The following is a 24,650-nucleotide window of genomic DNA, read 5'->3' on the forward strand; positions in this document are numbered from 1 at the left end:
GATTGGGTGATGATGGGAGTTGATGGGGTAGTTGGATGTGCCTAGGATAGGATTCTTCTGTCTACATAAGAACAGGTTCACTCAGTCATGTCGCTACAGTTTACTCATTCTCACTATCCTTTCTCAACCTTGTACTGAACACAGTCAATTTCCAAGCCCACAGCACCAACCATGGATGAGATCGAAGACGTCGTGAGTAAATCTTTCCCCTGATTGAAAATTCCTCACAGATTGGAATCTGACATCTCTCTCACCCAGTCCTACGCCTGCTCCGTAGCGAGCTTCGAGAACATTGGACATCCTACACCAGCAACCAACCCCGCCGATGAAAAGGACAATGCTGTTGTTTACACCACCATCGCAATCAACGAACACGGCAAAATAACCTCCAGTTCGTCCCCCTTCCGCTTCCCTCCCCTTTCTTACTCAACCAACTAATGTACTTCCCAGCCCACAACGGCAAACCCCCTCCCCCTTCCCCCCCTCCTACCAACCATCTTGATCCCACCGCCCCCGTCGTGGAAATCCTCACCACAATCACCACCCCCTCCCCCCACAACAACCGCCAGCAAGCAATGATGATGAACCTCCACCGCCCGCAATCCTACCCCTACCGAACCCCCGACATGGAAGACGAAGACAACGACCTCCCCCCCCCGGACCTCATCCCCTCCATGATGGGCGACCTGCCTAACAATGCTTTTGGTTTTGGTAAGAAGAAAGAAATGGTAATCCACTCCCCTTACCTCCGGTCTGCGCTTTCGGCTGTGGTGCAATACTACCCCGGTTTTGAGGTCATCCAACGGGGGACCGTGCTGAGGATAGCGGAGCCTTACCAGGTGCTTGCGCATCACTGGGGGGAGTTGGAGGAATATAAAACATCTCAGCCGGACTGCCATGACGGGAGGTATGCAGCCACTACGGCGGCACATATTGATGTCCTCCTCACCTTCCTCGCCGATCTCTACGGCCCCGGCTTAGATGACGAGAAAAAACGCTGGGAAAAAGGCCGGGCGACATACAGCCGCTTCTGGTGCCTCCTCAAGCCGGGGAGTGTGGTGTACCGCGAGAAGGATGGGGAGTGGACGGGGTGCGTGGTTTCTGGGATTAACTTTCTACGAGCGGCTGGTTCGGTGGAAGGGGTGGGGAGTGATGGGATGTTGGTTTACATGTGGGGGATTGCCTACAAGAAGGGGCTGATGAGACGGGAGATGATACAGAGGATTATTTGGCCTTGGGGTGGGGAGAGGGATATCACTTCCTTACCTGTGGTGCCTGAGAGATGGGTGAAGGGTGGGGTGAGGGGACAGAGGGTCGAGATGGGGAGACGGTATTGGGGGTTGGCTGGGGGGGTTAGTTATAGGGAGTACGAAGGGTACTTGGGAGGGGGGAGGACGAAGGAGATGGTGAGTTTTCTTAATGGTTTGGGGAAAGAATTGGGGGGCTGACTTGAACGTGATAGATCAAAGGGAAGGTTATTGTCGATCCGGAGGGGTACGAGCGGTTTTCTGAGCAGTCGCCTCATCACCGCATTGCGACGCCCAAGTTTGCCCCTCGCTGGGATCAGCAGCACACCCCGGCGAGACAGGACAGGTTACCGCAGATGTTGTCACGGTGCAGCTGTGCTGTTTGCAACAGTAGCCGGGGGAAGCAAGAGCCTAGTCCCTGGGCAGGGTTTGACGACCTCGACCCGAGATCCTCACCCCTGCCCCGAAACGAGGAGATATATTTCATGGTCATTGGGCCCTTGATCCCAGCTTTTATCCTCAAAGAACGCCGCTGGGGTAAGTTCCCCCTTTACCCCTTCTTCCCTCCCAACTAACCTCCCACCCCCTCCCCCCAAGCGCACATCCGAACCTCCTCCCTGCACCACATAACCCCCTCCCCCACCCCCTTCAACCACCTCGTCCTCGACCCAGCGACAAAACAAACCCTCAAAGCCGTGATAACCCCCTTCTCCTCCCCCCCTTCTTCCCCTTCCCAAATCTACCCCTGGCCAAGTGACATAATCCCCGACAAAGGCCTCGGCAGGATCTTCCTCCTCCACGGCCCCCCAGGCGTGGGGAAAACCCTCACAGCAGAAGTCTCCTCCCTCCTCACCCGCCGCCCATTACTCCCCCTCACCCCCGCCGACCTCCCCCCTTCCCCTTCGGAAATCGAAACCTCGTTGTCATACTACCTCACCCTGTCGGAACGCTTCGGCGCCCTAGTCCTCATCGACGAGGCAGACGTCTACCTTGAGCGTCGCCAATCCAAAGATCTCCGTCGTAACAGTCTTGTGTCGGTATTCCTGCGGGCGCTGGAGTATTACAAGGGGGTGATGATGCTCACGACGAACAGAGTGGAGATGTTTGATGATGCTTTTACCAGTCGGATTCACGTCGCGTTGCACTATAAAGAACTGGATGAGGAGCAGAGGGGGCGGGTCTGGGAGGTGGGGTTTGATAGACTGGAACGGGAGAGTAATGGGCGGGTGGTGGTTCACACAGCGGCGAGGGAGTGGGTTAAGGGGAAAGAGATGAGGGAGTTGGGGTGGAACGGACGGGAGATCAGGAACGGGCTTCAGACTGCTGTTGCGCTGGCGGAGTTTGAGGCAAACGAAAAGGGGGTGGTGGGACGGGTGGTGGTGAAAGAGGGGCATTTGAAAACGGTGGGGGGGTTGAGTAGGGGGTTTAGGGAGTATATGAGGGAGAGGAAGGGAGGGTTGGAAAAGTAGGTTAGTCTTTTTTTAATTCTCTTTTTATTTTTTAATTTTTTTTATTTTTATATATATATTTTACTTGGTGGTGATGGTGTTCTGGTAGGAGAAGAATGCTGATTTCTTTGTGCAGCAGAGAAGACAAAGACGAAGGCGAAGATGAAGAGGACGAGGAAGAGGAAGAGGAAGAGGAAGAGAAAGAGGGCGATCCCATCCAAAAACTACCAATCGACCACCCCCTCCGACAGCCCGAGTACCAGTTCCAACTCTACCTTTTAGAACAGCAATCTGTCAGGACACAGTGGCGGATAAAGTTGGATAAGTCAAAAAACTCTCCCGCGATGCTCAACGGGAGGGTGTATGACGACTGGGAAGAGGAGTATCACCATCGTTAGCCCTCAGACCTGAGAGACAGGCTTCACTACCATCTTTGACCTCTTCCAAATGTTTCACAGATCATAAGTACTATCCAAGTAGCTCCAAAGCATCACCTTGCTCTACTCGCGCCGATTCATCTCTATAAAATAGCGCTTTCCCTTGCTATTGATTTCATTAGTCCGTTTCTCTCGCTCCTGGTTCAAAACCATGCCCGCAAATGACTAGTATATATATTTCCCTTGCCGACTCCCAACTCCTTGCTAAATATCCCATCCACAAAAGAAAAAGCCGACCCCAGTCCCAATCCCAATCCCAAAATAATCGAGTACCCCTACGCCTACCCAGCCTCCCCTCACACACAAAAAAAAACCCTCATCCACCCCCAGCCCCCCTCCCGTTACTCATCGAATTCACATTACTCGCATGCGCCAACAAAAACTTGCAGCACGTCAACGTCAACTTGCAAGCCTTTGTCCACCCATCATCCTGCGCAATCCCCAGCTTGATGCTCACATCCATAATCTTGTCCCCCTCGATCCTGTACGGCAGCGCGAGCGGCGTCCCCTCCCTCGCCGTCTGCTTCTGCACAAAGTCGCCCAGCTGCCTCACCAGCTCCAGAAACGCCACCATCGCCTGGTCAAACTTCCTATGCATGATTGTGATGCCAAATGGCATGTCCCCGCTAGAGAACAGCTCCAAAACATGACGCTTCGGCGCGGGTGGAGGGGCGCTCCTGGCTGAGCCGTACCGGCTCGAGGAGGGGGATTGGTATTCCAACTTGATGATTCGGGAGCAAGACCCCATGGGCTGGGGCTCATAGCCGTCAAAGTGGTAGTTGAGCTTCTCGGCGACTGTCACGATGAGCAAGAGGGCGTGGCCCCAGGCGGCATTGATCTCGGGCCAGTCGACCGGGCGGGCGTGCAAACGGCCTAGGCGGAGGCCGTTGATGGTGGCAAAGGTTCCGTCGTGGCTGATGCAGAATGTGTCGTTGTATACGTTGCTGCGTTGGAGCTTCTCGAGCTGGCGGGAATCGTGGTCAAAGGTGCTGTTAATGCTGTCGCGTTCGTCTTGAAAATGGGCTAGTCGAGAGGCGAAGGCGTTGCGTTCCCTCCAAAAGACGTCTTCTTGAGCGTCAACCTTCTCGGCCTCTTCTTCGAGTGCAAGGAGCTCGAGATCTAGTTTGGCCCTTTCCTCCTCTAGCTGCTCGATTTCTCTGCGGCGCTCGGCCACGGCTTGGCTGGCCCTCCGGAGGGCTTCGTCCTGGGCTCGAATCTCGTCGTCTGTGGGTGCGCTGGCCTGTATCTCTTTGAGGCAAGCGACGTACGCGTCCCGCTCACGGTTTGTCGCCTCGAGTCTTTTCTGTAATTCCTCCAATAAAAGCTCGGTGCACTCGACGCACACTGGGTGGTCTATATCGGATCGCGCTGACAGGATCTCGAACAGTTTGGCGATGCGCTCCATCTCATAAGACTTGTCGTCGTCTGGTGGCCCATCATTTCCTCCATTCGCCGGTTGCGCCGAGGAAGCATCTTGTTGCTTTGGTTGTTGGCTTCTGTGTGGTGTGATCTGAGACTCAGTCAGGAAGATAAATGACATGGAACTGTCGCTGGCTCGTGGGGGTCCTCCATGTCTCTTGAACATGGGTTGACCGGCCTGTCGAACAGCCTTCTCATAAGTGGACTTGCGCGCCCTGTCCTGGGAGTGTAGAGTTCGCGATGCGGCTGGGGGTTTCTTGGGTGGTTGCTGTGAGTGTGTCGCCACGAGGAGATCATAGGCAGCCGGATTGAGGTCATCCAGAGAGCCGTCGAGCTTCAGAGGGCCGCGGCATTTCTGGCAAAACATCTTGTGCCGGAGATCTAAAGAGTCTCGAGGTGTAGCTGATAGAGATTAAAGGTAGATAAATAGATGATCTGGCGGGGAGGTAGGCACCAGTCGCTCTAGGTGGGCTGGACAGTGGACGTCACAGTCGAACAACACCCCTGTCCCCGGCACGCAAGCACCCCCGCCCGCATGCGACTCAGCGGCCGGCTGGCCGGGGGGTTAAGGGTGACCTCCCCAGGCTGTCATGTGCGTGCCAGCCACTGGCCCGTGCTTGCATGTCGTAGTCGCAGTTGTCGTCGCCGCAACCAACCCAGCCAACCTGGAACTTTGACTTTGACAAACATCAATCAACAAGTAAATACCAACGACTGGCCGGGGCGTTCAGGTCTCAGCCCAAAACTGCCATCACCATGTCCAACCTCCTCGACACCGACGCCGGCACCGAGCTCTTCAAGCACTACGAATCAGAATACCTGCTCGTCCGCGCCGACCTGACCCAGAAACTCGACCAAATCAATGAGTTATCCGGCGAGCCCAGAAAGGCCGCCCTCAGCGCGGCAGAGCGGGCGCTGGAGGAAACCGACGAGCTAGTGGGCCAGATGCAGATGGAGAAGCAAAACGTCCCCTCGTCTCAGCGCACAGCAATCAACAGACGGATCCGCGACTACAAGAGCGATGTCGATGGATACAGGCGAAAGCTGCGGACTCTGGCCGAGGACAGGAGTGCGCTTTTTGGGGGACGGTACACGGACAATCCCGGTGGTGCTTCTGGGGATGCGCAGCTGGAGCAGAGGCAGCAGTTGCTGTCTGGTAGGTTTCTAGGAAGCCAAAGGAAGGGGAATCTGAAGCTGATTGATGATAAAGGAACCGATCGTTTGGACCGCAGCACTCAGCGCCTGAAGGCTAGTCAACAGCTGGCGAACGAGACCGAGTCCATCGGTGCCAACACTCTGGCCACGCTGCAGCAGCAGCGCGAGACGATCGAGCACACCACGCGCGTTATGTACGAGAGCGAGGGTTATGTCGATCGCAGTTTGAAGAGCATCAAGGGCATTGCCCGTAGGTATGACGTTTGCTGCGCACCCCTTTTGGGACTCTCAAAATCACATACTTACTTGTTATCTGTCCAGGATGGCTACCAATCGGATAATCACCATCGCCATCATTACCGTCTTGGTTTTGCTCATCTTTGCTGTCATCTTTAGCAAGTTCAAATGATTGATGTGTGAATTGTTGGTTCTACAGGCTGGCGAAACGGTTAGAAGGAGTTATTCATTGGCTGTACTAGGGTTATGGATGGGTCAGCATGATTTGAGTTGCTTGTAAAACACGGTCTTTTTTCCTCCCTCTCTCTCACTGCTCTTATCTCGGCTTCTTTTGGCTGTGTGTTGTTGTGTAAATGTACATACTGCCACTTGCGTAATAAATGGAGCTTCTCTTATCAGTTGGTTAATGCGGGGTTATCGCCCACCCACCCACCACGACCATGATCCCGGCGCCGGAGGGGGGACTCATAAACAAACGGGGGGTGGTGGCATATCTTTTGATAATTCCTCCGAGTTTGTCCTGGGATTTTAGGAAAGTCAATTTTTCAATTTCGTCCAGTTTGAACCTTTTTTCCTTGTCTGTGAGACGAGAGACACAACGTTGGGCAAAGATGCTTCTTGTACCGAGAGAGGTTAGTCAGTCAGTCACACATACCGTGCCCAGCCAGTCCCTCACCCCCAACCCATTTGACATGCAGCCGTGGTGTTCATCCCATCTTCTTCTTTTCACCAACTGAAATTGACGAAAACGAAAGCTCGACAAGCTCACAATCTCCCACCTCGGCTTCCTCGCCCAGCGGCGTCTCGCCCGCGGCTTGAAGCTGAACCACTCTGAGGCTGTAGCGCTCATCTCGTCCAACATCCAGGAGCTGATCCGCGACGGGAACCATGTCGTCTCTGACCTCATGTCCCTCGGGTCGACGATGCTAGGTCGACGGCACGTCCTGCCGAGCGTGCTGTCGACGCTGCATGAGATACAGATCGAGGGGACGTTTCCTAGCGGTACTTACCTCGTCACGGTGCACAACCCCATCTCCTCTGATGACGGTAACCTCGACAGGGCGTTGTATGGGAGTTTTCTGCCTGTGCCGAGCAATGATGCGTTTCCGGTGCCACCGGCAGAAGAATACGCGCCTGAAGCCCAACCCGGAGCGGTGGTTTGCGTCAAGGATGCGGTGGTGAGGCTGAATGAAGGGAGGAGGAGGATCAAGCTCCAGGTGACGAGCAAGGGGGATAGGCCGGTGCAGGTCGGGTCTCATTATCACTTTGTGGAAGTCAACCCCGAATTGGAATTTGATCGGATTGCGGCGGTAGGGTACAGGTTGGATATCGCTGCCGGGACGTCTGTTCGGTTTGAGCCGGGGGACAAAAAGACCGTCACGCTGGTTGAGATTGGGGGGCATAAGGTTATTAGAGGGGGGAACAGAATCGCGAACGGGGTGGTGGAGGAGACGAGGAAGAATCCTGACGAGATTGTCAAACGGCTGTTGGATATGGGCTTTGCTCACACGCCGCAGAAGGATGTCGTTGAGTTTATGGAGGGGTTTACGATGGATAGGCGGGCGTATAATACCATGTTTGGGCCGACAACCGGAGATCTTGTGAGGCTGGGGGCGACGGATCTGTGGATCAAGGTTGAGAAGGATTATACGGTTTATGGCGAGGAGTGTAAGTTTGGTGGTGGCAAGACGCTTCGGGAGGGGATGGGGCAGGCGACCGGGCGGTCGGATAGGGATACGCTTGATCTGGTGGTGACGAATGCGTTGGTTGTGGACTGGACGGGGATTTACAAGGCGGACATTGGGGTTAAGGAGGGGTTTATTGTCGGGATTGGCAAGGCAGGGAATCCGGATGTGATGGATGGGGTGACGGAGGGGATGGTGGTGGGAAGCTGTACGGATGTTATTGCTGGTGAGGGCAAGATTATCACTGCGGGTGGGATTGATACGCATATTCACTTCATCTGCCCTCAACAGGTGGAGGAAGCTCTCGCCTCTGGAGTCACTACTTTCCTTGGTGGTGGTACAGGTCCCAGGTAAGCAGCCAGCCCCCCCCCCCTTTTTTTTTTTTTTTTTCCGTTAACCCCCTATCCTACCACATCACTAACCCAGCCCCCTTTTCCAGCGCCGGCACCAACGCAACGACCTGCACCCCCGGCGCGCACTACATGAAACAAATGCTCCAGGCAACCGACTCCCTCCCCATCAACATCGGCATCACAGGCAAAGGCAACGACTCGGACCCCCTCGCAATCAGAGAACAAATCGCTGCCGGCGCCTGCGGCCTCAAACTCCACGAAGACTGGGGGACCACCCCGGCCGCCATCGACACTTGTCTTTCCGTCTGCGACGAAATGGACGTCCAGTGCATGATCCACACCGACACCCTCAACGAAGCCGGCTTCGTCGAAACCGCCGTCGCCGCCTTTGCCAACCGCACAATCCACACCTACCACACCGAAGGCGCCGGCGGGGGCCACGCCCCAGACATCATCTCTGTGGTCGAACACCCCAACGTGCTACCCTCCTCCACGAACCCAACCCGCCCCTTCACCCTCAACACTCTGGACGAACACCTCGACATGTTGATGGTCTGCCACCACCTAAGCAAAAACATCCCCGAAGACGTCGCGTTTGCCGAGTCCCGCATCAGAGCCGAGACCATCGCCGCAGAGGATGTCCTTCACGACCTCGGCGCGATCAGCATGATGTCCTCCGACTCCCAAGCCATGGGCCGTTGCGGGGAGGTCATTCTCAGAACGTGGAACACCGCCCACAAGAATAAACTTCAACGCGGCCCGTTGCCCGAAGATGCCCCCACCGGCTGCGACAATGTCAGGGTTAAACGATATGTGTCAAAGTATACCATCAACCCCGCCATCGCCCAAGGCTTCTCCCACCTGATCGGGAGCATCGAAGTCGGCAAACTAGCCGATTTTGTCGTCTGGGATCCGGCCTGGTTTGGGACGAAGCCGAGCTTGGTGGTGAAATCGGGCTTGATTGCGGTGGCCATGATGGGGGATCCGAATGCCAGCATACCGACCATTCAGCCGGTGGTTGCGAGGCAGATGTTTGCTAGGGATTTGCCCGGTGCGAGTGTGGTTTTTGTGAGCAAGGAGAGTGTTGAGAACGGGAATATAAAGAGTTATGGGCTGAGGAAGAGGGTGAGCGCGGTGAGGGGGTGTAGGGGGATTGGGAAGAGGGATATGAAGTGGAATGATAGGATGCCGAGGATGAGGGTTGATCCTGAGAGGTATGTGGTTGAGGCGGACGGGAAGAGGTGTGAGGCGGAGCCGAGTGAGAAACTGCCGTTGACGCAGGGGTATTTTGTTTATTAAGATCGGGGGTATAATGGTTGGTTTTTTTTTTTTTCTGGTTTTTTTTTTGCTTGTGTGTGATATGGTAGTTAACACGTAAGGCAAGCGGGATCTCTACACATTTGAATTTGAAACTAAAGCTTGAGACTGGCTGAGGGTGGTGAAAAATTGCTCTGTGAACATGACAAGAAGGAGCCTGTCAGTTTTGATGGCGCATAGGTCTTCAGCAAGGCCTCATGGTGCTCGAAAAAGGGGCTTGTCAGTTAGCAAAACTCGACCCCTATTCCTCGTTAAACAGTGTCGTTTAAAAACAGGGTGTGTGCTGGGGCCCTGGAATAGGGCTTTCGAGGTCCCGTTGTGGGGAGGGAGGAGTGCTCCAAGTCGGGGCGTTAGTTGGGACCGTCCCGCCTGTGCTCTGACCTCGACTTCGGACCCAACACTTCTGTAGGGTTCTGAAAGCGTATCAGTGGTAGCTTGAGAAAGCCAGAGCACTCACAATCAAGAAGCAGTTGTTCTACAAAGGCTGAGAGCTATCAGCAGAGAAGATGGTCCGATATATAGCCCCCATAATCCTCCTGGCGACAGTATGCTTGGAACACAAGGCTGGCGGCTCTCAAGATAATAGGTTCTAGAAACTATCCAGAAAAAACAACCTTTGATAAGAGATCCGAAGAGTTAACAGAAACACCCACCTGGTGCAGACTTGATCACTTGGTCTCTATCACAACATGTCACACAACGTAACACAAGTGTACTTATTGAAGTTTCATTTCACCAAGCCCCCGAGCTCACTCGATACCTACATGCAGAACGGCGACGCACTCACTGACCCAGGCCCCAAGACGACTACATACATCCGACAAGACTCCATACAAAAGCCATTTCTGCGTCTTTTCCCCTTCCTCCGCTCCCACCTGAATAGCAAAGCAAAACGAGAACTGACCCGCCAATATTCCCCAGTTCATACCCATACAAATAATACAAAAACGCGCGACCGCCTGCTTCAACTGTTGCGGCAAAAAGCGATCAGAGATGGAGAAAAATATCATGCCCGCGTTGTTCAAAACCCAGCTGCCTTTGCTCCCAAAGCATAAAGAAAAGATGCCGCCCCAGTCAGTGCAGAGAGGCAACGCAAGAGAGGCGCCAGAGGTATCATCAAGATTGGAAACGAACCGACCTAAACCAGACCCAGAGTATAACGCGCAAAAGAGAGACAAGGAGACGAGCACAATTAGTTCTTGGTCTTCTTACGAGCAGACTTCTTGGGCTCCTCCACAATCTCGGCCGCCTTGGACGTTCTCTTCCTCTTCTTGGCCTCCGGGCTCGCCGGAGTGGCGGCGGGCTCTGGCTTGGGAGGCTCGGGGACAGCGGGAGTGGCAGCCGTGCTCTTCCGCTTGCGGGTCACGGCCTTCTTGTTGGGGGTTTTGGCTGGCGGCGCGGGCTCCTCCTCGGAGACCTCGGCGGGAGGGGACTCGACAGCGGCCGTCTGGTGAAGCTGCTCGGCGATGGCATCCTGCTCATCGGCGGGGAACTCCTCCACCTGGGCGAGGTTGGAAACGTCAATGTTGTAGAGCTCAGCATAAGCACGAGCCTCATCATCCGACATGTTCTTGGCGTCCATGTTGCCGGCCTTGTAGGAGTGGACGCGAGCCTGGTAGAGGCGGAGGTTGTACTTGTAAGCCGTGTTCCAACCCGCCTTCTCACCAGGGGCCATGACCGCCCAGCGACGCTGGCCCTCTTCCTGGACAGCACCCTTGGGAGCTCCCTCACCAAGGTCGCTCGCAATGATGGGACGAGCAGTCTGCATGTAGAGGAAGTAGGGGGTCAGGGGACGCTTGGGGGCGTTGGGGTCATGAGTGCGCTTCTTGCGCTCCTTCTTCTCCTCAACGACGGGCATGGGGGCAGCAAGGGCAGCGGGCATCAGGCCGCCGAGAGCGCCGTTGAGATGGTCAAGAGTCTCCTGTCCATTCTCGAGGCTGGTACCCTCGCCAATGAGAAGGTTCGTCTGACGCAAATAATCGGCAGAAAAACTCCTAATCAAATCCTGGATAGTTTGCAGACGGTTGTACACCTTGGAGGACGGTCAGCAAGTGTGAAAGGTGTCTGGGTGGCCATAGCTTATCGGGGTGCGGTTGCCAGAACCAAGCAGGTACAAGTAAAGAAAAGGAGTGGGTGGGTTGTGCCTTGCACCTAGCCCAGCTCGAGGCAAGAGGTGGCGGGGGTGGGTGGAAGTGGAAGTGCAAAGCCAATGCTTACAGAGTCTCTGACGCGAATAAACTGCGCGACATCGATGACGGGAGGGCCGCCGGGGATCTGGGCAACAGGGAGTTGTTGTTGCTGGATGGGGTTGATGATGGCTGGCGCGACTGGCGCAGGCGAGGGGGCGACCTCAGCGACCTTCTTGGGTGGGCGCGGCATATTTGCGACTTTTTGGGTTTTGGGGTCTGTTAAGAATGACTTTGTTGTTGTTGTTGTTGCTGTTGCTGTTGCTGTTGCTGTTGTAAGATAATAGCGGGATGGCGGCGCTGGTGCTGCGAATGCGACGGCGCGATGGTGGATTGCGCTGTGGTTTGGGGAGGGCAAAGCGCTGAGCGGAGGTGCTGGAAAATGAAGGGAGAGATCAAGAGGAAATTTTTGGGCGGGAGGTTTGGGGGGAGTGGCGGGGTCCCCAAAATATACGCCGAGCCGCTGGGGGAAGAGCCAGCGCTGATTTACCTGCTGAAAATTGGCGGGTCGTGAAAAAAATTGTGCGCTGCCTGGGGGTGGAAGGGGGGCTGCCCGATTTTGGGCGAAATCAGTCACGGCACCAGGGCACCCCGCTCCGGGGAAGCTTCAGCGTCCTGCCCGCAAGGCTCCCAACAACAACACGCCTGTCGACACATTTCAGGTCCGCCTACTACCAACCGCTACCTATTCCTGACTATCCCACTACAAATAGACAACACCGTACATCCCGTCCTTCATTAGGTACTCCGTCTCTTGCAGCCTTTGTTTTCTGCATCTTCTATCGGTTACCCCCCAAAAGCGCAAAGCTCCGCAGTCGCACCTGCCCAGCCAGCTCCAGAGCCTCGTGTACAGCGAACCCGGGCACCTCAGTTTGGTGCAACAACATGTTACCTAACCCGACGCGCCAACAAACCCCACTGGGGCCTGCAGTCAAACCTCTCCACCACAACATCCTCGCAGTCACTGATTTCTGGTCGCTGCTGTTCTTCTCTATGATGGCGCTGGACTAACGACCAATATTTTTATTTGCTGTCGTGGAGGTGTGCCATTGATCATGGCTGATATCGACAAGGCTGGTTTTCGCAAATCGATTCGCCATGTCTGCATGCTCGGTGCACCGCTGTAGGCGTCCAGCGAGCCGCCGGCGACTTGGGTCGCTGTTCTTCAGCTACGCGATGCAGCTATCTCGAAGGCCCTTTAGGTACTTCGGGGGCGCTCTTCCAGCGGTTGGCGGAAGATCGAGTGGTCTTACGCGAGGCCTTCCACTGTCCAATTGGGGCTCGCTGTTGTCTTTGAGACACCGCAGCGCTGTCCTCCCGTCCCCTCCCAAAGCGACAGGGGGTCTTCGTCAGCACCGGGGTGATTTTTTTCTTTGCTGATTGATTTTGAAGCTGCTGTGGAGCGCCCCCCCGGGTCTCTCTGATTTTCTCTGCCCAGGCCCGCCCAAGCTTCTCTTCTTCAGTTCTTCACAGCCTGAGGTGATCGCTTTCCCCCTCACTTCCCATTCTTCGAACCAGCTTCTGTCGCAACGGTTTGCTTCTCTTGGTTAGGGGCATTGTACACCACTATTGCACCAGGAATTTGGGGAACCTTTTACTTCTCTGCTATAGCCTTCCGCCACTGGCATGGCACAGAGTCTCTGGAGAGGAGCATACAGCAGCTTAGGCCGGCGCTGTCTGTCAGTTCTTCATCTCAGCCTACAGCCTCGCACTTTGCTTCCTGCTCTGAAATGATATATGATTTTCTAAGTTCTTTCCATGCCGGCATCAATCTTCGTCAAAGGAAGGCGTACCTAGAGCACTACACCGACGCGCTATCCAAAAGCACTATTTTATGTAAATTATGCAACATGTCTTCGAAATACAAATTGAAGACTACGGGACTTGACTTGATACCGTTAACGAAGCCCAACCCGTTGGAAACGCATTGTCGGTGCAAGACGACCCAAGACGACCCAGGACAGGCGAGCTCGTTGCGCGACAGTTGGATCATATCGATCGAACAAAGACGCCCAGTTGCAGCTGGCAGCGACATCACTGTTGCCCTGCCGCACCTCGCTCGCTGGCGGTGTGCTCGTCACATTCAGTTATTCACGCTTTTCTGCTTCTGAACTTCTTCTCGAGGTCTAGACGTTCTGAATTTTTCATAGCGCGGGAATGCTGAGACGGGCATAGGCGGCGCGGACGGCCGGATGGCCAACCCCGCCTGAACTTCCGCCGCTTTCTCGTCAACATCCACAGCACCAACGCGCCAGCCACACCCCGCTGATGCCATTGCGCGTTTGATTCCGACTCAGTCTAGGTACTGAACAGCGCTCTCTTTCGTGTCAGTCTCGAGCAATAGTGTAGATAAACAAATGAAGCCATCTCCAGAGTGTCGTGTCCCGGGTCCCAAAGCAAGATCTTGGCTTCGGTTGGGCTCAAGCGCCCAGTCTGTGATGGGTACGAGGGTACCAACCCGATGACGATGATGCTGCTACCGTTTACCTCTCCGTGAGCTATCGACCCCACCCCGCTTTGCCAGAGGGCAACCCCGCTCCGCCAGTCAACCCCTCCCTGTGCCCCGCGAACGACGCAAGCTGAATGGTTGGCTTGGCAGTGTTTCTGATTGCCTGAAACTCGGGTTTTTGGCTGTGATATGGCATGGCCGATGCAATGGTGTGAGCCGCGCTGATGTTCAAGCAGCCCGAAGCAGGATATGAGCTCCTGCTTTGTTTCCAAGTTGATAATGGAGGGTGATGCTCAAGTTTATATTTAGGGAATTGGTATCCTCATTCTCGTCCCCCTCTCTCTCCCTCTCCCTCTCCCTCTCTATCTCTCTCGTGCTGACCCTCTTTCTTGCCACACCTCCAACAAATAGAGCTTATCCATCCCATCTCCAAAGCCCGAACCCACCGAGCTGAGCTCACCGGCAAACAGGGGTTTTTGTTTTCCTGTCTTGCTCTCTGCGAGCTTCTGCCCCGCACTTGGTTCCCTCTTCTTCCAAGACTTTTGAAATATCTCGCCCATTGATACCCTCTACCTAAAACTCATCTTACACCCAACTACCGTTGTTATTTTCTGCGACTTTAAACTACTACAAAGCATCATAGCGATAAAGCAATTCATATTCAACCATGGCTTACTCAAGGGAGTACCCGACCATCTTGCTCGGGGTCATCCTCCTGTTTTGGTTTGTGAAGCCTACCCTCGCCTTTGGCGCTGGTAACATTGCCGGGATTTCTAGCATCGAGGGCCAGAACTGTGAGTTGATTCCTCCTACCATTTACGGCACATCACCAGGCTGATCGGGCGCTTTGTCACAATCACAGGGCGCCACGGTGACATCGAAGATGCCCTCCTCAAAGTCATGATGGCTCGCGCCGTCGGCGGCAAGAGATTCGACAAGCTGATGGTCTCCCGCGTCTACTTTGGCAACTGGCTCCGCGACTACTCCCAAGCCATCGACGTCGGCACCGTCAAGAGCGTCTCTGCCGAGGCCATCAGGCTCCTTCTCTGCGTGCTCGGATTCATTACTTTCGGCTACGGCAGCAAGGAGTTCGAGGTGACGGCCGACCGTCTGGGGTGCTACCGTCCCGAGGACCACATCGACAACCCAAAGGACTATGCCGAGAACGAGGACGCCAGGCAGTACCACCGCGCTCTTCGCGGCCCGGTCAACGAGGAGGTCGAGCTGGCGATCGACCCCGAGACGGGCATGAAGAATTACATTGCTAATGAGAACATCGGGATCATGACGTCGGCTGCGCACTGCAGGAAGCTGTTCACGGATGCGATTGAGCTTGGGAGGAGGTATGGGAGGAGTGGGAACAAGGATGATTTGTATGAGTGCCTGAGATTGATCGGGACTGGGTTGCACTGTCTCGAGGGCATGTTTCTCTCGTCGTTATATCTTACAGGACAAGGTTCGAAACTAACATGAATGCAGACTACTTCGCCCACAGCAACTACATCGAACTCGCCCTCATCGAAATGGGCGAGCAAGACGTCTTCCCCCACGTGGGCCGCAACACAAAGATCTCCCTGGAGGGCGCCAACGACGAAGTCTACCCCATCGTCACCGGCACCTTTGGCGGCGTCGACTTCTTGCACTCGGTCACGGGCGAGGTCTCGGACAAGCTCATCCAGAGTGAAATCCAAGACCTGGAGAACACGCTCGAACAGTCCAAAAACTCGGACCTGTCCTACCTCCGCGAGCTCCTCGACAAGATCCCCGATGGGCTCATCGGCGGCGACAAGAAGAACAAGGTCAACGAGATCCAGGACAATGCCAACGCCGCCCAGATGGAGCAGACGAGCATCTCGCCCAAGGAGACGGAGGAGTTTACCCGCCAGGTCCAGGACATCTTCCGGCAGATCATGCCCGCGATCGAGTACCACGACGACTTGCTCAAGAGCATCTCGGAGGCGGTGTCTAGGATCCCGATTCTCCCCAAGATTATCGAGCAGCTCGAGGAGCAGCTTTCGTTGTTTGTGTTTCAGGTCATCGCCCCGTTTGTGATTCCGGTTATCGAGCAGATCAAGAACGAGCTCGCGACGGGCGCGACGGAGATTATCGAGTCGAGCAAGAACGAGCAGCACATTGTTTTCGAGGACGATGACGCTTCTGATCCTACGCACTCGATGCTGTCGAAGGATCATTTTACCAACATTCTCAACGAGGTTGCTGGGCGGGCGGCGTCGAAGGTTGTTTCCTGGTCTGTGCCGCAGCTCATGGAGGCTATCGATGACGAGGGGGTGGATGTCGATCGGGTTCTCAACAAAATTATCTATGGTGTGCTCCACCACCCTGCGCAGCGGAACATGGGGCCTAACGGGGCTGATGAGGGCCGGAGGCTGATTTATGGGATTGTGGAGGAGTGGTGGAATGATATGGGGCGGGGTCAGCAGGAGGATTATAGGCGGAAGCTGAGCAGGGAGGGGGTGGAGAATGGGGAGAATCATAGGGAGGGGGAGAAGGATTGTGGGCATGGGTGTGGGGGGGGCGGGTTGAAGGTGAAGAAGAATTATGCTAATGCTGCGCCGGAGACAATGGAGGATCGGATTGCCGAGGCGGCGGCCGGGCATATCGTTGCGGGGGTGAAGCAAAGCTTTAAGCAGGCGGCCGAGAATGCGGGGACTGGGGAGGGGGGTGGAGGGTTGGGTGGCTTCTTGAGTAGTGTGGCGGGCAATATTTTTAACTCTGCTAGGCAGGAGAGGGAGAGGGAGAGGAGTGAGCAGCAGGAGGAGACGCCTAGCTATGGGGGTGGTGGGTATAGGAGACAGGAGGAGGAGGAGAGGCCTAGCTACGGCGGCGGCGGTGGTTATGGTGAGGCTGCCAGCTACGGCCGTCGTGAGGAGGAAAGCTCCGGTTATGGCGGTGGCTACGGCCGTCGTGAGGAGGAAAGCTCTGGATACGGCGGTGGCTACGGTCGTCGTGAGGAGGAGAGCTCTGGATACGGCGGTGGCTATGGTCGTCGTGAGGAGGAGAGCTCTGGATACGGCGGTGGCTATGGTCGTCGTGAGGAGGAGAGCTCTGGATACGGCGGTGGCTATGGTCGTCGTGAGGAGGAGAGTTCAGGTTATGGCGGCGGCTATGGCCGTCGTGAAGAGGAAAGCTCTGGTGGCTATGGCGGTGGCGAAGCTGCTAGTTACGGTCGTGGTGACTATGGCGGCTACGGTGAATCTAACACCTACAGTGGTTACGGTCGCCGGAGAGATGACGACGAGGAGGAGGATGAGGGACGTCGCCGGTGGTAAACACTGGGCGGGTTTGTCTCGGGCATTCTTGGCTGACATGGTGGAATCAGAAGATGAGGCACTAGGTTTGTGATGGGTGAAATGGCTAGATGAGTTATATGATATCAAAAGACTTTTGCGTGTTGTATCCTAAACGCTGTGAGATGATTGCTGGCCGTGAATAATCATCTCCCCTTTTTAACCACGGGCCTCTCCTTACCCTTCCCCGTCCTCTCAATATTCAAGGAGTCCAAGTAGGAACCGTACTCGGCCCAGTAGGCGTCTGATCAATAACATCCCTCTGCCTCACACACTGACTCTTGGCCGTAATCGCCGCCGGGCAGGCAACCTGTCTGAACCTCACATCAGGGTTATCCGCCCCCATAAACCAGTCAAACCTCCAATTACATCCCGCCTTGAGCTTGTCCGGAAAACTCTCGCAAGCACTCTTGCTCCCCACACCGCCATACCTCTCCCCCCAACCATTAGGCGGCGCACCATATTGCTGGGTGCACGCATTGAAGATCCCGACACCACCCCCCGGCATGGCAATGTCAAAGTGATTGTTTCCCAGGTCGCCGCCGGTGTTGGTGGCCTGGACGATCATCTTCTTGCCCGAGACGGGGCCGGAGGTGAAGGTGAGCTCGTAGCAGGAGCAGCACCAGGAGGCCTCGTTGCTGCCGGCGATGTTGACGGCCGCCCAGCCGTAGGCGACGGTCTCGTTGACCGCCCACGGGGATTGGTTGCTGCACATGAAGGCTGACCCGCCCGAGTCGCACCCGGAGCGGGTGGACCCGCGGTCGTTGAGGGGGTTGTCGTTGCGGTCGCAGGTCAGGACGGGGGTGGAGGCGGTTGACTTGCCGGGCCAGGCGCAGGAGGGCTTGCAGCAGTCCCAGTAGCGGGTTGTTTTGCCTGCGCCTTGGGCTCCCTGGGCGGAGGCGAGGCCGCCGAAGGCCAGGATTGTGAGGGCGAGCTGCATGACTGGGTTGCAGATAGGGGTAGACCGTTGCAAGTAAACAAAGCTGGAGGTGACAAGGCAACCACAGAAGAACAAGACAAAACACAATTCACAGGGAGGAGGCGAGAAAATATATACAACAAGATCAACACGGAGCCCAACCCCAGATCGTCACCTCTATATTGCCTTCCCCGCAAATATGCCATCAACAAATACAACAGTCGATCCCACCAATCGACCCCCATCCCCCTAGGTACTCATCTCCAGCATCACAGACACATTGAAAGGATGCTCAATTGTCCCAGGTAATACCCGTCCATCCAAATTGCGTGATTACTTGTCCCGGGAATTTATTCCACCCCATCGTCCCTGGCCAATATGAGGCGTCCTATGACGGAGAAGAAGATAGACAACGGCAGTGGCTTCCGAGATGGATATAGTACATAGATGAACATGTCATGTCAGTTACATATTCCCCTGTTTCTGGAATTTCTGGAGGTAGATACAGAGGCGTGAGAGATATGCGATCGGCGTGGCTCGGAGAGGCGGGTGGTATATTAACCGCTGCAAGCTTGCTTGGCCCCTTGTTGTATGGCCCCCGCACTGGCAAGGAGATAAATAGGGGTTCGTCATCGTTGTCGTAGCTGCAGGCTGACCCCCTTGTGCAAGATCTAGATAATAGAGAGAGAGAGAGAGAGAGAGAGAGAGAGAGAATGAGCTAGTTAGTTAGTTAAGATGAGCTCTTTGTTTCCAAGTTTTTTTGGCTGTGAAATATCACGAGAACCTTTTTACAGAATAAGGTGTTAGATAACAATTCATTTTTACTTATCATTCAACCAGGTAGTGGAGCTTCATCTTGCCATGCATCTCTGACAGAGTAGTGCTTTTGTCTGTCTATCTGCTTTAAGCCAAAACAAAAAAAGTCAAAAACATTCTACCAAGTTCCAAAGTAGCAAAGTAAGCCAACTCGCTGTTGTTTTCTTCACCCCAGTCATAACCCACCCCATCACGGTAACCTCAACTCCTCCCTCCCCTCCACCTCAACACTATACTCCTTATACCCCCACAAATACCTCACCCTCAACACCTTCCCCTGCTGCCCCGCCATCGGGTTCGGATCCCAAAACCCAAGCAACTTCCCCTTCTTCACCCCCCTCGGAATATGCAACCGTCCCCAATCATCCACCAACGCCGCCAGCGCAATCGTCACATCCGCCACCTCCTCCGGCGGCGCATTCCTAACCCCGTACTTCGCCGACAAAATCACCAACCCCCCCTTTTGTCGTTCTTCCCTCTGCCTCCCCTCCGCTCCCGTGGCCAGAATAACAGTCAGCTCATCCGCCTCGGTCCTCCTCTTGTTAATATACTGCCTCAGCGCCGCAGGATTGATCCCCGGCCCCCTCGCCTTCGCCACCGCCCTCCTCTGCCTCTGCCTCTGCTTATAAAGCTCACACGCCGCCAAAGCAGCAAACGGAAACACGGTACTCCAAAACAGGACCTTCATCCCCAGCTTCGACCTCCCCGCCCCGCTCGCCATGAGAAAAGGCAGCGAGAACCTCTGCCCGAGCCTGGACCAGTAGAGCGAAAGATGGAGATTGAACGGCGACAGCCCGACCTCCAACCCTGCTTTGCTGAACCGACCAAACGACTTTAGCGCTCGGAACGCGAGGTAAAAGTCTTTTTGGACGGTGCCCGCTAGCTCGACCTCCCCGCGGATGCCGCCCTTTGCTCTGCCGGGGAGGTAAGAGGAAAAAAAATCCCTGCCGTAGCGGAGGTAGGCTGCTATGTTCCCCGGGGTGAAGCCGGTGGAAATTGTCCAGCTGCCGGGTTTGTTCTCGTCGAGGTCGGCGTCGAGGACGGAGAGGCCACGGGCCGAGGGTCTGGTGAGGGATTTGCCTTGGTGGATTCCGAGGTCGGGCTGGGCGAAGGAGTAGCCTACTTCTAGGGTTGGGGGGTTGGTGAAGGAGGCTAGCGAGCGGGAGCCAAAGGTCCGGGAGAAGTGCGTCATGTCGGCGCATTCGTTTGGCCGTGACGATGCGAGGTTGAAGAGGGAGAAGTCGCCCGAGTCGGCGATGAGGAAGGCGGTTCCGTTCGAGTCTGCGCCGACTCGCTTGTGGGCGGCGAGGCCAAAGTTGGTGATGTTGTGGGACCAGATTTTGGAGGCGAAGAGCTCCACGTTGATGGGGGCTGTTGGGTCGTGGAGGAGGGGGATGGTGTGGCCTACTCGGAGGGAGGTTGTGGGGTGAGGGAGGGGAGATACGTCTGTCTCGAGGATGAGGTCAGGGATTTGAGGGTGCTGGGGGGTCCTCGGGTCGCGCCAGGCCATCTCTTGGCGGAAGGAGAGGTTCAAGGCTGGCAAGAAACGGGAGGATAGAAGCTGGTCAAGACGGCGGCGGCTGTGAATGGATGGGCCTGGGGGCTGGTAGTGGTCCAGAACCAGTGGGGCGAGTCTGATAGGGTCATCGAGGAGACCGTGGACTGAGCCGGTGATGGTGAGGGTTGGGTCAGTGAACCGGATGGGAGGCTTGGTTGATGTCTTCTTTTGCTGCTGCTGCTCCGGAAGAGGTGCCTTCTTTTCTCCCTCTTCTGAATCTTCAAAGAAGTCTTTCAAGACCTTCACAAGAGTTACTGAGGCTTCCTCGAACGGCTCTTTGAATCCTGGCAAGGCCACGGTGGCAGACTTTTGCAGCGAGAAATCCAGCACTTCCACTCCAGGGTTTCCACGCTTCGCAAGTTCCTCAGAAGACGCAAGTAGAGGCGAAGCATTCACCCTGAATCCCAAGTCTGTAGTCGCCCGGGCATCCCGGCGAGTGAGGAGGATATACTGATCTTGGATCTTGCTCTCATAAGTGGTCTGCTTCTCTGCACCAAGAAGGGCAACATCAAGCTCGGCCTCGTCATCCTCCGAGTCATACCCCTCGATGGTCGACAAGTCGTAACCAATTCTTCGTGATGGGTCGGCCAAGACTTCATATGCTGCTTGAACCATCCCCAGATAGAAACCTGCCGGGCTCTGCAGAGGTCCTGACTGCCTCTCCACAGCAAGCACTTGAACGAGGCGGTTATATGCAGCCTGAACCTCCTCTCGCCTTAGTGCCGGCCCCTTCTTGGGAAGACACATAAGCTCATAGTAGCTTCTGTCCAGAGGGCCGTCTGCGAATAGCTTCCTGATGACTTCTCGCTCGGCGGCAACCTTTTCATCATCATCCTGGTCCTCTCCGCCCAAGTGCTCAGACGCCAGGGTCGAACCCACAAAGGAGGAAGCGTCGTCAAAATCAAACTCTAGCATGCTCCTGGTTGCTGCAAAGTGTTCACGAAGGGAATAGCGATCTGTTTCAGTAGCAGGTGGGCGCAGTGACTGGCGATCAGCCTCGGCTGGACGTGCCGCCCTCTGGGAGCCATGGTTAGCCGGGGCTCTGGATCGCTGGGAGCGGATAGAACGCGTGTCCTCGTAGGTGGAGGGAGGTCTATTCGTCCTTCGCGACATGATTAGAGAGCCGAGAGTGACGACGCCGAGAAGAAACCAAAAGAGGCGTGTTGAAAGAAGACAAAAAGAATGGTTCGAGAATATCCCTTGATAGAGAATCGGGTTAGCTATCGCGGGGCTCAATGCAGGAAGATGAGTGGTTCACCGCCGCCTGATGGGTAGCGGATAGGTGCCGAGCCTTCTGATGCGACATGGCGACAGGGGGACTCGGCTGCTAGCTCGTTTGAGGAACTACAATAAAAGAAGCCGACGTGCCACTTGCCAGTCAGGTATTCAAGAATCAAGATGGAGAGCAGCTTTTTCATTACGAGATATATCGGGGACATATTTCCAGCTGCCCAGAAGTGCTAAAGAAACGGACGCGTAAGGTTCACTCCCGGCGGGCACCTGTAGTTGGCCAGTTCTCACAGGACCAAGATGCTAACAGTTGTTAAAAATGGCAAGATGGAGAATAGGGCTTAAACTGCGCCTCAACCGGACGCCTTTCCACCTGGAAGGGAGACACCAGAGGAGACACTGTACAGGATACAAGTAGCACCCAACTCAGTGCAGATCTCACATTTTGAAGTTGTACAACAGAGAGACGGGGAAGAAAAAAAAAAGGACCTGACCTGAAAGCGGCAGGCAACTGGAAGGCAAGGTCACCGCGATAACCACCCTTATCGGCTGCAAGCAACTGGACTGGTCTGGGTGGGTTGCCAGGCAAGGCATCCCTGCAAAGCTACGCTAAACGGCAAGCGCAGCGAAACGCGCGCCTGGTCAAAGGACTCTTCTCAAAAAGATGCTGGCCGTGTGCCCCTCACTCTGTCTGCTGACATTGGGCGCTCTCTCGCCCACACCACCACCAATTTGCAACATCGATCCCGCACCCCCAGCGACCGCGCAAACGAGCGCACCCGTCTCCAGAATGGCCAGAGTCTATGCCGATGTCAATCAGAACATGCCCAGGAGCTACTGGGACTATGATTCTGTCAATATCAGCTGGGGCGCTCTCGAAAACTACGAAGTTGTTCGCAAGATCGGTCAGTCATTTTAACCCTCCTTCCAAACAACGATTCGCTGACCCCCCACACTCCCCCCTCCCCAGGCCGCGGCAAGTACTCGGAGGTCTTCGAGGGAATAAACGTCGTCAACTATCAAAAATGCGTCATCAAGGTGCTCAAGCCCGTAAAAAAGAAGAAGATCAAGCGCGAGATCAAGATCCTGCAGAACCTGGCAGGCGGCCCCAACATCGTCGCCCTGCTCGACGTGGTTAGGGACTCGCAGAGCAAAACCCCATCGCTCATCTTCGAGTTTGTCAACAATACCGACTTCCGAACCCTCTACCCCAAGTTTGTCGACATCGACGTCCGCTACTACATCTACGAGCTCCTCAAGGCCCTCGACTACTGCCACAGCAAGGGCATCATGCACCGCGACGTGAAGCCTCATAACGTTATGATCGATCATGAGAACAGAAAGGCACGACCACCATCAATCAAAACACCTCTGGCTCTCTCTCTAACCTGACCACTACTGACACTTCTCTCAATAGTTGCGCCTCATCGATTGGGGTCTCGCCGAATTCTACCACCCCGGCACCGAGTACAACGTGCGCGTCGCCTCGCGCTACTTCAAGGGTCCCGAGCTTCTCGTCGACTACCAGGAATACGATTACAGCCTGGACATGTGGAGCCTGGGCGCCATGTTCGCCTCCATGATCTTCCGCAAGGAGCCGTTTTTCCACGGCCAGAGCAACGCCGATCAGCTCGTCAAGATCGCCAAGGTGCTCGGCACCGACGACCTGTTTGACTACCTAGACAAGTACGAGATCGAGCTGGACACACAGTACGATGACATTCTGGGCCGTTTCCAAAAGAAGCCCTGGCACAGCTTTGTTAATGCAGACAATCAACGATTCGTCTCGAACGAGGCGATTGATTTCCTCGACAAGCTGCTTCGATACGACCATGCGGTAGGTTTTGTTTACCGTAATGAGATGTCATCCGATGCTAATGGTAAAATAAAGGAACGTCTCACCGCCAAGGAAGCCATGGCCCACCCCTACTTTGCGCCAATTCGCGATGAGGGCATCCTCCAGCGCTATCTCGCCGGCGAAGCAATCTAGTTGATACGTAAGGACGATCCGGTCAGAAAATTCTGGTCACCTGCCATCCCGGACGCGAATGACTCGTGGGCTTGCTGAGGAGTGGAAAGCGGCTGGAAGGAAGGCAGGACATCCTCCCCAAGTAGCAGCCAAGCGCAGAGAGGAAATTTGATTTTGATACCAGGGCTGCTGCTGCTGGAGTCGGGACCGGGGGAGGGGGACATGCCGAGGTTGGGGGGAGGGGGGGAAAGTGACTGTGGGTGGGTGTGAGGAGATGGGAGATTGAGGAGAATGAAGAGAGAGAGAGAGAGAGAGAGAAACACAACTTGAATAAAGTAGTTAGTGAAATATCGGTTGGTGCGATTAGAAATGGCAAGGAGTATGGGATTCGTGGTTCTTTTTTTTTTTTTTTTTTTTTTTTTTTTTTTTTTTTTTTTTTTTTTTTTTTGATTTGGGGGTGTGGTAATCCTTTCCTCTATATGTGAGGCGAGGGAGTGTGGAGGAAGGATAGGGTAGGGTAGCGAATGGATGTGTTGGTTTATTTCAGGCACTGTTGACACTCCTGAGCTGTGTCATGTTGCATTTACAACAAGGTATATTTACCACCCTGAACTACCTATCAGGTTTGACTCTCTGTCTGTCCTTTGAATACCAGCCCTAAATCACAGCACAACCTGGTTCTACGAGCCTAGAAGGGCCAGGCTTGTGGCCGAGTCGGGACCAAGAAATATGCAAAGGCGCTGTGGTAAAAGAGCTATGAGCTCATGGAAGATGTGAAGTAAGTTTATAACTGGACTGTGGGGTGAGTCGTGGGGTGGTAATTAGCTGTGAGATATCAGCTGTGAAATATCAGCTGTGAAATATCAACTCTGAAATATCGGCTTTGAAATTTTGGCTGCGAAATGATAGCTGTGAAA

The 24,650-nt window shown here is 54.9% G+C and overlaps 9 protein-coding genes across 9 annotated transcripts; 5 read left to right on the forward strand and 4 right to left on the reverse strand.

The window, feature by feature from the left end:
• Positions 1 to 171: 171 nt before the first annotated feature.
• QC763_111010 (uncharacterized protein) lies at positions 172 to 3,093 on the forward strand (the record flags this gene model as incomplete). Its single annotated transcript, XM_062907689.1, has 6 exons — positions 172 to 192; positions 259 to 391; positions 451 to 1,406; positions 1,463 to 1,784; positions 1,845 to 2,712; positions 2,832 to 3,093. The coding sequence occupies 6 exons, from the start codon at positions 172 to 174 to the stop codon at positions 3,091 to 3,093; spliced, it is 2,562 nt and encodes an 853-aa protein (XP_062770657.1).
• Positions 3,094 to 3,448: 355 nt separating this feature from the next.
• atg6 (Vacuolar protein sorting-associated protein atg6) lies at positions 3,449 to 4,918 on the reverse strand (the record flags this gene model as incomplete). Its single annotated transcript, XM_062907690.1, has 1 exon — positions 3,449 to 4,918. The coding sequence occupies one exon, from the start codon at positions 4,916 to 4,918 to the stop codon at positions 3,449 to 3,451; it is 1,470 nt and encodes a 489-aa protein (XP_062770658.1).
• A 129-nt stretch (positions 4,919 to 5,047) lies between these two features.
• On the forward strand, positions 5,048 to 6,115 carry vti1 (t-SNARE VTI1; the record flags this gene model as incomplete). The annotated part of the gene is made up of 3 exons (XM_062907691.1): positions 5,048 to 5,707; positions 5,762 to 5,960; positions 6,028 to 6,115. The coding sequence occupies exons 1-3, from the start codon at positions 5,308 to 5,310 to the stop codon at positions 6,113 to 6,115; spliced, it is 687 nt and encodes a 228-aa protein (XP_062770659.1). The 5' UTR covers positions 5,048 to 5,307.
• Positions 6,116 to 6,383: 268 nt separating this feature from the next.
• On the forward strand, positions 6,384 to 9,422 carry URE1 (Urease; the record flags this gene model as incomplete). Its single annotated transcript, XM_062907692.1, has 3 exons — positions 6,384 to 6,575; positions 6,699 to 7,978; positions 8,068 to 9,422. The coding sequence occupies 3 exons, from the start codon at positions 6,384 to 6,386 to the stop codon at positions 9,278 to 9,280; spliced, it is 2,685 nt and encodes an 894-aa protein (XP_062770660.1). The 3' UTR covers positions 9,281 to 9,422.
• Positions 9,423 to 9,914: 492 nt separating this feature from the next.
• QC763_111050 (uncharacterized protein) lies at positions 9,915 to 12,469 on the reverse strand. Its single transcript, XM_062907693.1, has 2 exons — positions 11,516 to 12,469; positions 9,915 to 11,330 (listed from the first exon to the last, which is right to left on the reverse strand). The coding sequence occupies exons 1-2, from the start codon at positions 11,675 to 11,677 to the stop codon at positions 10,491 to 10,493; spliced, it is 1,002 nt and encodes a 333-aa protein (XP_062770661.1). The 5' UTR covers positions 11,678 to 12,469; the 3' UTR covers positions 9,915 to 10,490.
• Positions 12,470 to 13,124: 655 nt separating this feature from the next.
• QC763_111060 (uncharacterized protein) lies at positions 13,125 to 17,223 on the forward strand (the record flags this gene model as incomplete). The annotated part of the gene is given in 8 exon segments (XM_062907694.1): positions 13,125 to 13,159; positions 13,310 to 13,786; positions 14,170 to 14,249; positions 14,345 to 14,727; positions 14,805 to 15,353; positions 15,413 to 16,792; positions 16,811 to 16,866; positions 16,885 to 17,223. The coding sequence occupies 5 exon segments, from the start codon at positions 14,601 to 14,603 to the stop codon at positions 17,221 to 17,223; spliced, it is 2,451 nt and encodes an 816-aa protein (XP_062770662.1). The 5' UTR covers positions 13,125 to 13,159; positions 13,310 to 13,786; positions 14,170 to 14,249; positions 14,345 to 14,600.
• A 220-nt stretch (positions 17,224 to 17,443) lies between these two features.
• On the reverse strand, positions 17,444 to 18,181 carry QC763_111070 (uncharacterized protein; the record flags this gene model as incomplete). Its single annotated transcript, XM_062907695.1, has 1 exon — positions 17,444 to 18,181. The coding sequence occupies one exon, from the start codon at positions 18,179 to 18,181 to the stop codon at positions 17,444 to 17,446; it is 738 nt and encodes a 245-aa protein (XP_062770663.1).
• A 985-nt stretch (positions 18,182 to 19,166) lies between these two features.
• Positions 19,167 to 21,952, reverse strand: QC763_111080 (uncharacterized protein; the record flags this gene model as incomplete). Its single annotated transcript, XM_062907696.1, has 2 exons — positions 19,167 to 21,733; positions 21,793 to 21,952. 2 exons carry the CDS (start codon positions 21,950 to 21,952, stop codon positions 19,167 to 19,169), a joined length of 2,727 nt encoding a protein of 908 aa, XP_062770664.1.
• On the forward strand, positions 21,825 to 23,899 carry CKA2 (Casein kinase II subunit alpha'). Its single transcript, XM_062907697.1, has 5 exons — positions 21,825 to 22,010; positions 22,092 to 22,669; positions 22,735 to 23,108; positions 23,182 to 23,601; positions 23,656 to 23,899. The coding sequence occupies exons 2-5, from the start codon at positions 22,429 to 22,431 to the stop codon at positions 23,752 to 23,754; spliced, it is 1,134 nt and encodes a 377-aa protein (XP_062770665.1). The 5' UTR covers positions 21,825 to 22,010; positions 22,092 to 22,428; the 3' UTR covers positions 23,755 to 23,899.
• Positions 23,900 to 24,650: the final 751 nt, after the last annotated feature.

Source organism: Podospora pseudopauciseta, chromosome 1, assembly GCF_035222475.1.
Source record: "Podospora pseudopauciseta strain CBS 411.78 chromosome 1, whole genome shotgun sequence".
Classification (NCBI taxonomy): domain Eukaryota; kingdom Fungi; phylum Ascomycota; class Sordariomycetes; order Sordariales; family Podosporaceae; genus Podospora; species Podospora pseudopauciseta.

Coding starts and splice junctions, on each gene's coding strand:
- CKA2 (XM_062907697.1), top strand. CDS start 22,429: ATGCTGGCCGTGTGCCCCTCACTCTGTCTGCTGACATTGGGCGCTCTC. Junction 22,670..22,734: donor CGAAGTTGTTCGCAAGATCG/GTCAGTCATTTT, acceptor CCCCCTCCCCAG/GCCGCGGCAAGTACTCGGAG. Junction 23,109..23,181: donor TCGATCATGAGAACAGAAAG/GCACGACCACCA, acceptor TTCTCTCAATAG/TTGCGCCTCATCGATTGGGG.
- QC763_111050 (XM_062907693.1), bottom strand. CDS start 11,677: ATGCCGCGCCCACCCAAGAAGGTCGCTGAGGTCGCCCCCTCGCCTGCG. Junction 11,331..11,515: donor TTATTCGCGTCAGAGACTCT/GTAAGCATTGGC, acceptor CCGTCCTCCAAG/GTGTACAACCGTCTGCAAAC.